Raw genomic sequence first — 13,532 nt, 5'->3', positions numbered from 1 at the left:
GAGTCATAATGAGCAGACCCTCCCTCCTCTGTATAGGCCTCCAGCTGAGTCTCTGCATTATTAATGTCAAGTAAACACCACAGACATTTTATTACTGTCATTAGTCTGAAACACAGCTGCAAGGACTAAGAGGCATGTTTACACACCACTACATCTGTGTTGTATTAGTCCCATTGCTCTTAGGTTTCATGTATAAATATAGAGAGAGATGCTGCAGATATTAGACCAGTGTATTGTGTGTAAGTGCATTTAGATTCATGTTTCAGTCAGTTATTAATAGGATATTATTTGTTGAAAAAGACATTTTAAGAAATAATTCATTCAAAAATCATAACAGAAAACACATAAATCATTAGTCAGTGCCTCCAACAATAACTATTATAATGACAGCATGTTAATGACACCTCTCCTTGATGGATAGGAGACATGAATTAATGGAAAAAAATATGCAATCATTAATCATGCCAACCATTTTCCAGTTTGTATGTTACTGGATGTAACTCCACTTCTATGACTGTTTTTGTGTTTTCTTGTTTATTAGCAATTTTTGCAAATATGGCTGCTGGACTTTTTCTCTCCTTTTACTTTGAGTAAACGGGTAGTTTTGCCCTTTTGTTTAAGGGTTCTTGGCTGTTTCTGAGCCCAAAAGCTTTATTTATATCTGCATGTACCATTTCATTGAAGTAATTTAATCCAATACTTGTACTATTTAAAAAAGATTATTTCATCCAGTTTTAATGGTTTCTTCCCTCGAACACAGCTGACAGGAACATGAATCCAAATTAAGCCACTTTTAGACTAGACAGGTCGTTATTCATGATCATGTGACTCCTCCGTGTCCTCTGTCTCCTTCACAGTGCCCTTCCCTCCCCTCAACATTTCCCGTAAAATTGTCCAGCTTAGCCAGGGGGCGCTGCCGGGTTTATCCCCCAGCAACATCCCCACTGAAGGGAACCACGACAACCGTCAGGGCTCCCGCCACACCCGGGACATCCCTCTGATGGAGGAGCAGGAGACGCACACAGAGGAGGAGAATGCCTCAGTGGAGGTGGGCGGGACTGCCACTCAGGTTCCCCTCAGTCCAACACACAACGTGACGGGCTTCGATGATGTAAGCACTAATGATACGACGGAAAGCGAGACCCCGACAGACGGCCCCACCCCCGCTGACAGAGATGACGAGTTTGTGAACGCTGTAGTTCCTGAGTATGAAGACTCCAACGAGCCTGGCTCAGCCATGGGTCTGCCTCCTGAACCCTCCATCCTGCCCACCAAACTGCCCCCCATCCTGCTGGAGCTGCGCTGGCTGCCGCCCAGACCCCCCACCACCTTCGACGGCTTCAACATCTACATCTACAGAGATGGTGAGGACACCTTTTTGCTCGACAAAAAAAGCCATTACCATTTTATTTAAATATTATTTGCTTTTTCTTAAAAAATAATACACATTGGCACCCTTGCAAACACGGGTATAGTGTTGTTATTGTTTTTTGTTGAGATACGTTTTTTCTTTTTTTCAGGAAATTCCACAGAAACAGCTACTGTGGATGAAAACACTCATGAGTTTTTCACAGAGCTGACAGAACCAGGAACGTACCATGTCCAAGTGACCACGTTGAGCTCATCTGGAGACTGTGAGGCTAGAGAGAGCACTGCTGACACTGGCTTCACCTTCTACCTGAGTGAGTTCATCACTAAGTAAAGATGAAAACAAAAGCAAAAAAAAAACACAATCCAAGAATGTGTTTGTCTAAAACTCCACCACTTTATTTAGATTTAATATATACATTAGTTTTAATGTGTAGGTGGTTAATGGGCAGTTAAGGTGAATTGGTATGAATTTCAGGACTTAACACCTTAAAACTGACCAGAATATTATGATTCTAGGTTAAAGGTGAGAGGCTTTACAGAAACACATGTTCCTTCATTAATTACTCCACTCAAACCTCACAAAAGTGGGCAAAGTGGAAAACATGCAGATAAACATGCTGCAGGACTTGCATCTTCACAAATCCATGCTGATCTCCATAAGGATGAATTGTTCTGTGATGTTTCAGGTCCTGGAGGTGAGCTTCTGGAGGAGCTCAGGGAGCGTCCTCAGGCAGTCAGCGTCCGTCTGTTGGACACCAGCACTGCCGCCGTCTCCTGGGCTCCTTCCTCTGAAAACCACAACGGCAGCCTGGTGTCAGTCGTGTCCATGACGTGTCTGAAGCCGAGTTTGAGCCAAAGGATGGAGAACACCTACTGCAGCGAGGTAACTCAGACAGACCTGTCTATAATACAAGCCCGACAATGTCTCTGATTCATAAAACCAAGTGTGTCAGAGGTTTAGTTGAATGAGCTGAAGTTTGGAAAGTGTTCTGTGATGATTTCAGAGTGTGATGTGAGCGGCTTCTGCTCGACTTCGAGGTGTGAAAACACAAACATGGTGTGAAATGGATTCTCCGGCTGTTTTAACAGACTATTTGTGGTAATAATCAGCACAGGTGTGACCCGACCAGCTGAGCCATGTTTATAGTTATAAAACTCCACTTGACTGTGGTTCACATCATTTTACATCATGTTCATATTTATTCTGTATAGTCGTAGATATTAAATAACTGACTTGTATGAGGTGCAAGTAAAATGAAACACATCCTTTTTTTCAATCGCAGCAGATATCAAAATCAACAGCAGTGGGATTAAACTATTTTATCATACAGTTCAGTTTTTAAAGTGAAAGTAGAATTTGATGACTAAAGTTTATTACATGATTAAAGATGGTGAATATCTAAATGTAGTATATGAATAATCAAGCAAGTGGCAATTCAGAAGGTTAAGTCAGTTTTTGAAATAACTTTATTCTCGAAACATCTCGTTTTCATATTTTTTTTTGTGTGTGCCAAACTCACAGCTTTATGCTTAATGTTTTTAACAATATTCATGTAATCTTATAACCCTTGAACTGTAATTTGATTACATTTTGCAACTTTTTTCTTGTGGAACTAATCCTGTTTCACACTGTTACATTTTTTTGTAGTCCTAACTTTATTTCACTACACTATATTTTTCTAGTATGTTTGAGAGCTTGTCTTCTCCTCATGCAAAATGGACCTCATTTTGAGTGTCTTCTAAATATTAATCATTTAATCAGAAACTTGCTCAAAGGCCCCTGAGCAAATTAGAGGAATTGATCTGTTTGTTTGTTTGTTGACATTTTCCAGGAAAACGCGACAAGCGACATCATCAATAACCTGATGCCGGGGGCTCAGTACAGGGTGGTCGTCTATCACACTAATGGACCACTGATCAGTCCTCCATCTGAACCCGTTATCATCGATATAGGTATTGTTAATTTTATAATTTTATTTTATTTAATATTGCTGTCAACAAAACTCAATACTCTCTAGTTTGTCTACATATAAAAAAACATTAGCAAGAATTGTACACTTATCAGCCCACAGATGCATGTCAAATCAAGGTTTGTTTTTAAGACTGAACTAGAGATAACAGTTTAGTGATTATAATGTAAGACAATCTTCATGTTTTTCACCACTCTCCATGTTAAGTCTTGGTCTAGTGCACTGCTTAAGGCCAGGATGCATTTTACTGAAGAGCAGAGAAATGGATTTTATACAAGAGGCAAAAATAGGAAAGAAAATGGATGGATGTTTATTTGAAATATGAGCATGGTTCAGTACAATAAAATTAATATAGTATTGCATAAATATATTACACATGTTTTGTGTAATATAAGTTGTGTGTGTTGTGGAAATTAATTTTCATAACTGTTTTGTCATTAGAGTATAATCACATGAAAGTGACAATGGTAAGTTATTTAATTTATAATGAGCTGTATAGATCTACAGAGCTGGTCAACATACTGTTGCACCACCAGTTATTTTACAGTGACTCTGCACAAAGTTCCTCTTCTTCTCTTTGTTTTCCATTTTACAGTTGGAGACCTCTGATAATAAGGCACATTAAGGTTCTGTTACTTATTATGTCTGAGTGTGGATCACAGTCCTCTCAGAAAAGACCAAATAAACACTGGTTTTCATGAGGGATTTCCACATTGTTTGTGTCCACAGTGGGAGGGTGGGAGGTTACATGTCACTAAATATCACACAATTAACTTGAAGTCAGCGTGTGAGCTTATAGTTTTTAGGACATTTAGCCATTTCTTGTTGCATCAACATGAATCCAAAATGGTCTACATGAATAAACAATCATGTCGCAACTAATTTTGTTACTTTTTATGTAGAGTTGATTTCAATAATTCACATTTTTTCTCCAGAACTTTAACTCAAACATCCTGTCGTTCTGCCATTTTCAAGTAAACTTATCTGTTTTCTTTCTCCCATAACACATGTTCCTTAATCATTAAATCAGAGGCTTCTCAGTGAATTGGAGAAACTGGTTGTCTATTGGTATTTTCACAGGAAAACTCAACAAGTGACATCATCACTCACCTGATGCTGGATGTTTGTTAAAAGCAAAACAGAATGCTAATCACATGCTCAGATGTAACACGTCATTTTCTGTAGGTGTATTTAACAAGTTTATTATCAGTAATGAAAACTAACGAAATGACGAAAACTAGAGTTGAAAAAATATTTTCGTTTACTGAAATATATAAAAACTATAATTAAAAGATAAAAATGATAACCAACTGAACCTGTATTGTGTGCTTACAAAACTAACTAAAACGTTTGAAAATTATGGATAAAATTCCCTTCGTTTCCATCTTTGTCAGTGTTGGATTGATATGAAATTGATTTATTTTGCTCAAGCAATTTTAGCAGGCGACACCATACAGCACTTCACAGTCCGTCACTCCTCGTCACTTGTTGTTTAGAGTCAGCTTCTCGTCCCCACTCTACCTGGCAATGTGGGGACTAAAGTTGGGAGAAAGCAGCAGAGTCCTGTATGGGGTTACTTCGAATTCAACAAAGGAAGATAAGAGATATGAAAAAACTAAAACTAGGCATTTAGAAAAAAATGAAAGCTAATAAAAACTAGCAAACCTGCTCTAAAAACTAATTAAAACTAACTGAATGAGGAAAAAAAGTCAAAACTAAATAAAACTAAACTGTAATGAAAAATCCCAAACTATTATAACCTTGGTATTTTTAACTGACAACAGAATCCCTATTATTTACATGAGCTTAAACTCTGTCATTTCTGTACAAAATGGATGTTGTGTTTACTGACATGTTCTGGGTGTTTCAGAGCCCACAGGTGTGCGTGAACTGGCCGTTTACCCACTCAGCCCAACAGCGGTGATCCTGAGCTGGCAGCGGCCGTACCACGTCGCCTTCCGCAAATACGTCCTCCAGACCTTCTTCTTCAACCCTGTCACATTGGCATCAGAGTGGACGACTTACTACGAGATCGCAGCCACTGCTTCTGTCATCGCATCAGTGGTAACAGACAGTTTTTCAAATAGATACTTTTTATACTTCTGTGTTGGTGTTAAACAAATATCTTACTGTGAGTCTGTTAGCACAAAACTATCAGATCGTAAATGTCCCAATATGCTGTAATTGTGGTTAAAAGAAAGTATTTAGCTTCTGCTGATATGTCATTGTTTTCTTTATCGTGTTTTGAGTAGAAGGGCCAAGTTTGTCTTTCTGTGTTTTCATTCAGAGAGTGACTGATCTACTGCCCGCTTGGTATTATAATTTCCGAGTTTCCATGGTTACATGGGGTGACCCGCCACTAAGCTGCTGTGACAGCTCAGCCGTGAGCTTTGTAACAGGTACTGACGCATCTACATCTATTCTGACTGTTTCTTGTCTTTTTTTGACAGACAGAGGAAAGTTAACACTGATGATACAAGTATCATTAAAACCCGGAAAACATGCAATACATCTTATCTCAGATATCTTAGAATATTGTGACATAAATGTCCATACTTACACTGCAAAAACAGGACAGAACAATTCATTGACCTTTAAGTGATTAGTAGCTATTTGAATGGAAAGTCATTACTATTGCCTTCATACAAAATTGATCCAAAATAAGCCTGAACCCAGTCGTCTAAAGCCCAGAAGTACAAATGTCGCCTGAGTGCAGATGGTAATGGATTGTAAGACAACACCAAAAACATGCTTTCTCTTAACTTTAGGTTGAGGAGCAACCTCTTCAAGATGGAAAAAATACAAATACATTTCCAAATACAATGAATTGTAAAACTAACAGTATGTGGATAGATGCCTTTTATTTCTTGACACTTTATTTACTATTTTTTATTTGTAACATGAGTACTTTTATGCAACAATACTCACGTTTAAGGTGAAAGATTAATAGTACAAGTTATGGTTGTGTTTTGGTACATTTAACATCAAATAAGGAAAAAGAAATCGATAGACTGATGGAAAACATGTTGATTAATCAGACATTTGAAAAGGTAATTGATAATTAATAGATGAATTGCTAAAAAATTAATTAATTGTAACTGTAGTGCTGATGTCTAATTCTGTTAATTCCTCAAATAAAACTACTTAACTCAAAGCAGATTAATACAAGACTAAAAATACAAGGACAGAATTCATTAATATAAATATTACATTACTGAGGCTCAGAATCTTCCATCTACATCTGGGTCTAATTTCCCTGAACACTGACACTCTGTTCTGTCCATTCATGCTCATACTTTTTACTTTGCTGTAAATGTGTGACTCTCATACACAAACAAAGGCTGTTCTTAAACCTGTAGAGTCCAGAGTAAACCCTCGTGTCTCCTTCCTGCCTCGTCTGCAGCTCCAGAGGCACCTCATATCTCCTCCGTGGATTACTCTCATGGTGTTTTGTATGTTCGCTGGACGTACGGGGAGCTCTTCATTGACCTGTCGCACTCCAGGATGCTGCACTGGCAGGTGGTGGCCGTGGGGAAGAAAGGCCCCGAGAAGAGCTACTCTGTCGATGTGAGTCCAACCCGTAGTTTTGTTTTTGTGCTGCTGTGGAGACTCATCAGTAGTGAATCAGATTTGTGCATTCCACTCAGTGCCTGTGAATTTACTGCTCTGATCATTTGATGTTTGATTGATCCTTTTCTTATCCCTGTTGATATATTAGACTTAATTCTAGTGGGAAAAGTACAATGTGCTCTTTTAGGGTTATCTGTGGGACTGAGCAATTACCTTAGTTTGGAGTCTTCGCTGGTTGCCTGGTAACGTCACTTAAACCAAAGACGTACTTTGGTTTGTGTTTAGACTGAACATCGTCTAGGGCAAAGACTGAAATGAGAAGAGCAGAACCTCAAAGACAGCAGGTTAATGCTCACAGTCACAGAGTTTATGCTGTATGTGAAGCACTCCACATACATTTGTTCATTTATTGTTATTGGCTTTTCCCCTTTAGATAATTTTCATTGTGTGTAAAATGCAGTTGGTGGGTTTTTACTGCCTGTTTTCATGGTCTAAGCATTCATTCTGCTCTTATTGTTATTTTTGTCTGCCAAGAGTGTTAGTGCAGCATGCCCTAAACAGATAAATGCCCCATTCTGCCACATGGGATGTCATTACCTCATCTTTAGAGTGTGTGTTAACCCGTCAGGAAACTACCTTCTTTGGGAATAAAAAGGACTAGTCGAATCTCAAGCTCAGCAAATTGTACTTACCAACAGTGTAGTAATACACACATGTGCTGTGATGTCAAATACAGCGTCTAATCTGCATCAAACTGTCCAGTAAGTTCACATTTATCCCAAGTGGCAAAACCTTAAAATGCAAAGTTACTTGATTGTTTACCTCATGTCAAAATGTTTTGAATATTTCAGGACTAAACATACTGTGAAACATGCCATCCCAAACAGCTTAGTGGTAAAATGTTTGACTTGACCAAAGATCTGTCAGCCACAGAGTTCCTCAAGAGCATCACTCACACATTGATGCTGTAGAGTTATGGATCACTTACACCATCTGTGACTAAGAAGACCTAATAAAACTTTTTCACAAATATGTCAGACCAGTTGTGTTTGAGTTGCAGTGCAGGCTCACACTCAGCACAGAGGTGATGGGAAAGCAGAGAAATATACAGATATGTATGTTTACAGTGATATAATGATGTGGCTCTTTAATGGGTCTCCAGCCCATGGCTTCCACCCACTCTCTTCCACCCACTCTCCGAACTGGCTTCCACCCACTCCCCATAGACTTGCACTAATTGATTAATTGGTCAGTATAAATCACCTGTAGATGAATGTTTATTTGTCTGTATTTTTCATCACTGTGATGAACTGGTATCTAGGGTGTACCCCGCTTTTCACCTATAGGTAGCCAGGATAAACTCTAGACCCCCCATGACCCTCAAGAGGATTAAGTGGTTCTGAGAATGAATGGGTTTTAGAAGTTTCCTGTGTGTGACCAACTGGAAACTTGCATCAGCTCAGAACTAGTACCACGTTTGTGTTGGTTAAAAGGGGGTCTATGGTGTGTTCCATTGATTTGGCACTGTATGTCTCATTTAATTAGTCATGCCCACAGTTCTATCCAGCTTCTGTCTGGTAGGGCTAAACTGGATAGAACTAGTGTTTGGTATTTGTTTTTCTAACTAATTCCATGGTAACTGGACTGCAGCATTAGTTTGAGGACATTTGCTGCAGTATTTTCTGAAAATATTCCTTTAGCTTTGGCCTCTTTAGGGAACACTACTGTCGACGCTTCATCAACTGACTTTTAGTTCCAGTTACAACACAAACATGTTTTTACCGCCTTGGTAATGGCTGAAGCTCCATTCGTGGCTGAGCTGTTGTTCTGAATGTGTTTGCATTGTCTGTTAGCATTTTAACAGCTTAGACTCTGCATCCTGTAGTGGCTTGTTAGCTCTGGGTCAGTCTGAACGCCTATTGATTATCTACTCTGGGTACATTTGATGGTCCAATTAGCTTTAGACGGACGACCCGCCGTCTCTGCTGCAGGAGCTCTGACTTCTTCCTCTTCTATTCTGAGGCCAATTATGTTCAGCCTGATACGATGCTCTAATAATGAACTGTTTGAGGGTTGTAGGTGCTGTTTGAGGTTTAATTGGCCTGACTGATGGAGCCCGTGTTCTCACACACAAATGGGATAAAGAATGTTGGACTTGGGTTGAAAAAGAGAAAACTGAGAGACGGTACCAAAAAATAATGTAATGTAGACAAATGTGGATAAATGTATAGAATAGAATCAATCTTTATTGTCACTGTTACAGGAATCATCAAAATCAGTTAGCAGCTCTGTTCTGTTTAGCAGCAGATTCATAAAGTCCAAAAGAAAGAATGTATATAAAAACTATTGCACAAAGTCATCCTGAAAAATAGTGAAAATACATGAAGTATACAAAAATGTATAAAGGCCAAATCTATACCACAGAGATATAAGAAATATATGCAATATATAAAGGATATATACAAGTTACATGATAAAAATGATCTAACTACTGCTTCTCATATCTGTTAATTTTCTTCAATCTCCAAATTAAAAGTTTGTTCTGTCTAAAAATGTTAAACCTTTCTATTAATGATTTAATGTTTCATGAGTAATTTGAGATGAGTGGTTGCAATGGTTTAAGGTTTTATCTGGTGTATTGCTGTGAACCAATCGAATCAGTTTCCTGATGTCACCGAACATTCTGCTGATGTTTAACAGTTTGTCTTGTGGTTCAGAAGAATGAATTTCTTAACCATAAGAAAAAAGATCAGTGACAAGTTTGGTGAGTTTCCAACTGTAGAGCAGTCTCTTGTCTCACTAAACGATAATTTAGTTAATGTTAGATTTCATCAGGTGGCGTTGTAATTTGTTGATCGATGGAGATGATGTTAAAGATCATCACAGAGGTCGTCTGTTATGAGACAGTTTTTACAAAATAGTTGCTTATTCCGGGGACTGAGTCACTTCTCCCACAGGACTCCATACAGAAAGATCAGCCTCTAGCCTCATTCAAAAACCCCAAGACTGTGACAGTAGCCACTTTTACACAGATCCCAGAAAAAAGGTGAGATCATGATCCCACTTTTTTCCACCAGTTGCCAATTTCCATAGCCAAGCCAAAGGAGTAACAGAGGTGAGACAGGCTGGACTTTTACACAGCGGACCTGTGTTCTGGAATCAACGGAGCAGTGACGCAGTGCAGCGTATAGTGTGATGTATAACTTGCGCATCAGAAACACCCCAAGCATAGCGATGTTGCTAACCTCTCCAGAGGTGGCCCATCTTTCACCGTTCCACAAACGTTAGCATGGAGTCCTCCGCCCGAGGTGACAGCAGCTCGTGGATCTTGACATCTCCCCAGTTCGACATCTTTCTGGTTGCGTTGATATGTTTGTTTACTGTACATGGCCTCCGCTCATTTTTAAATCCCCCAGGCGCAGGGGTCGCACACGCAGAACATCATCAAAATGACAGCTTGGTTGCATAACAAGAGGTGTTCCTTTTACATAGCGTTCCGGAATATGATTTCACCTTTATCACGGCTCTGTTACTACCTCCAGAGGCGTTACAGAGGCACGATAAAGATGGGACCAAATGATCCACCATTTCATTTAGACAGACATCGTTCCAGAATAAAGGTGAAATATTCCCGTAACAGAAGTGCTGAGTAAAAGGGACTAGAGTTACACCTCAAGACTGCAATCTTGTATCTTTAGTCAGAAAATATTTGATTTAACATTTACTGTGATAACTACTGACATCAGCTGATTTGTTATAACATTTTTGACTGTAATTCCCAGTTGTAATTCAAATTTTATTGTATGTATTTTTAAATTATAGTTATTTATGACAAGTGAAGTTACATAGTTAATGCAATTTATTGTTAAGGTGGCAGGGTATTTTACAATTTGTCACAAGGCATGCAGGATAAATTGATGTAGACATGATTGTCACAAGATATAAATGTAAAATTTTACCACCTAATATTGATCCAAAAAATACAAAAGCACAGTATCTGATGAAATAGCAGGTACAGGCTATGGCATCTAAAAACACCTCTTGTATGAAAACTTTTAAACATAACTGAGCGTTGCAATTTTTTTTTTTCAGGTGACTCGCAATGTGATGCGGGCCAGCCTCCCTCTGCCACCAGGAGACATCTACAACCTGACAGTGACAGCATGCACCGAGCGCAGCAGGAACACCTCCATGCCCAACATCATCAAACTGGGTCAGCACACACACACACACACACACACACACAGTATACACACTCAGGTGTTGGCCAATGTCTGCCAGCTGTAAATAAATAAATCATCAGAGGTTATTCTGGGAGTTCTGCACCTTTATGAATAATGCTGCTGATCCATGTGAATAAACTATTTTACAGCATATTTTTTTCCACTTTTTATAGAAAGATAACATTGACAAAAAATCAAAGTCAAAATGTGATTACTATTTTTATCAGCTCATACAGGGGTTGGACAAAATAATGGAAACACCTTAAAAAATCAACAAAATATAATTTAATATGGTGTAGGTCCGCCTTTTGCGGCAATCACAGCCTCAATTCTCTGAGGTATTGATTCATACAACTTGTGAATTGTTTCCAAAGGAATTTTAAGCCATTCTTCAGTTAGAATACCCTCCAACTCTTTTAGAGACGATGGCGGTGGAAATCGACGTCTTACTTGAATCTCTAAAACTGACCATAAATGCTCAATAATGTTGAGGTCTGGGGACTGTGCCGGCCATACGAGATGCTCAACTTCATTAGAATGTTCCTCATGCCATTCTTTAACAATTCTAGCTGTATGGATTGGGGCATTATCATCTTGAGGTGAAGGTGTTTCCATTATTTTGTCCAACCCCTGTACATTTTATTTCAGGTTCAGGTTACTTTATTTGTACCCGTAGGTAAATCTGTTTTGCAGTTAGATGCCATTTTTCAAAACATAACGACACATAACATTAAACCAAGACATGAGCTGAATATAGACATGATACAGTAAAAGTGCTCCAAGTTCCACCAATCAGGACATAAAAGATGATAGAAAGATGGGTCGATAAAAGAATGACAGTGATAAAAGATCAAAATAAACATCTGGACAAAGATCAAGGTTAAAAAGAAGTTAGAAGAAGTTGAAAGCTCAATAAAAAGAAGTTTAAAACCCAATCAGTACCTTTATAAATATGATACAGTCATAACAAAGTTAATAAATAAATAAATCATGTGCAATATATTGCTGCAGTTTGTTCAACTCTATGACTGCAGCAGGAACAAAGCTGTTTTCGTACTGTTGTGTCTTAACTTAAAAGGTCACGTGTATGTTTTTGGTGTCTAGTGGCAGCCAATTGAATACCTCACTGGGTGTAAAAGGCCCACTCTGAAGCCAGTGTTATTGTTACTATGAAACACGGAGGATCCATTCTCTGTAGATGTAAAGGGTTCATTCTAATGTATCAAAAAGATCACATCTCTAATTTTCAAGGACTTTGACAGGTACTTGCTCTGGATAATTTTATACCACTCCAGTAGGATGATCATGTTGCTCTGTAATTGTTTTATGCTGAAATAAGCAGCTGTGAGTTGATGATAAAAGTGAAACCTTTTGTGCACAACATAAGCCAACAGAAATCTAATACTGTTTGTCAAAAACTAGTTATACTCAAGCCAAACCTGTCATAAGACACTGGACTGGGATCAACTGTGGTCTTCTTCGGGTGGCACTGTTTTTTATCAGTGTCAGCATTGAAATGAAGGCGGAAGGCAGAATTGTTCCCAGTCTGGACACTAGTACTTAAAAAAAATGAGACATAAAAAAACCTGTAATACATCTAATTTATCATAGCTATAAACTGACACGCTATTTTCATTCTGAGCATGAGTGTGAAGCACATTTTTCCACTTCCTCTTGTAAGCGTGCAGATGTTTTAGCCCACAGAGGAAGTGTCAGCGTTTGAGGGAGCGTCAGCTTGGCTTGGACCTGCTTCACACCCGCTACTTGGTTTCATTAAAGCTCAGACCGACTGTTTTATTCCTGTACAGAGCCAGCTCCTCCCAAGTCTCTGTACGCTGTGAATGCCACTCACTCATCTGTGACTCTGCTGTGGACCGAGGAGGGAGTGGTGGACTACTACCAGATCTTCTGCAAACCCAACAAAGCCAGCAAAGAATTCAAGGTAACAACTAGTTTTAATGGGAAAATATGAAAATTACACTCAAGAAGGGAGGAGGTTTTAAGTAAGCTTTATGTTTTCGTCAGATGGCTGAGTCACGGTTCAGCAACTAAATACAGCTTGATACAGCAGTTTGAAGAATCTGCACCGCAGCTTCAACCAAAAGGAAAACTTAAAAAATGTATTATAAAAAACAGATAAAAGCATACATGCATAACCGATGGAAAAATAGACTTGTAAAGAATGGACAAAAGTATGACTGCAATGAGAAAATGAAAGTGAAGTAACCAAAGATTTATCTGCTGAATACAGTTTAATTAAAGAGCCTGTTTGCATCTAAATTTCTGATATATCTCCATCAGCTAGAGGTATATTTAACTTTTGATAAGACTTTGGAAGCATCTTAAGTGGCAATGCACCTAATGACAGCTAAAATCCTGGCTCATATTTTATTTGAAA

At 38.6% G+C, this 13,532-nt stretch overlaps 1 protein-coding gene across 3 annotated transcripts in view; it reads left to right on the top strand.

Annotated features, from left to right (window-relative positions):
• ptpro (protein tyrosine phosphatase receptor type O) overlaps window positions 1-13,532 on the top strand; it is a 63,644-nt gene that overhangs the window by 31,050 nt on the left and 19,062 nt on the right. For all 3 annotated transcript variants that reach the window (XM_030149388.1, XM_030149387.1, XM_030149386.1), the window contains exons 5-13: window positions 858-1,364; window positions 1,521-1,682; window positions 2,058-2,254; window positions 3,204-3,324; window positions 5,212-5,405; window positions 5,629-5,740; window positions 6,745-6,908; window positions 11,004-11,124; window positions 12,943-13,076. In XM_030149388.1, coding sequence (XP_030005248.1) covers window positions 858-1,364; window positions 1,521-1,682; window positions 2,058-2,254; window positions 3,204-3,324; window positions 5,212-5,405; window positions 5,629-5,740; window positions 6,745-6,908; window positions 11,004-11,124; window positions 12,943-13,076 — 1,712 coding nt within the window. The remainder of the gene's footprint in view (window positions 1-857; window positions 1,365-1,520; window positions 1,683-2,057; window positions 2,255-3,203; window positions 3,325-5,211; window positions 5,406-5,628; window positions 5,741-6,744; window positions 6,909-11,003; window positions 11,125-12,942; window positions 13,077-13,532) is intronic.

This window comes from Sphaeramia orbicularis, chromosome 12, assembly GCF_902148855.1.
Source record: "Sphaeramia orbicularis chromosome 12, fSphaOr1.1, whole genome shotgun sequence".
In the NCBI taxonomy this organism is placed as follows: Eukaryota; Metazoa; Chordata; class Actinopteri; order Kurtiformes; family Apogonidae; genus Sphaeramia; species Sphaeramia orbicularis.
The sequence above is the reverse complement of the archived record's forward strand: the minus strand, read 5'-3'. Positions and strand labels throughout refer to the sequence as shown.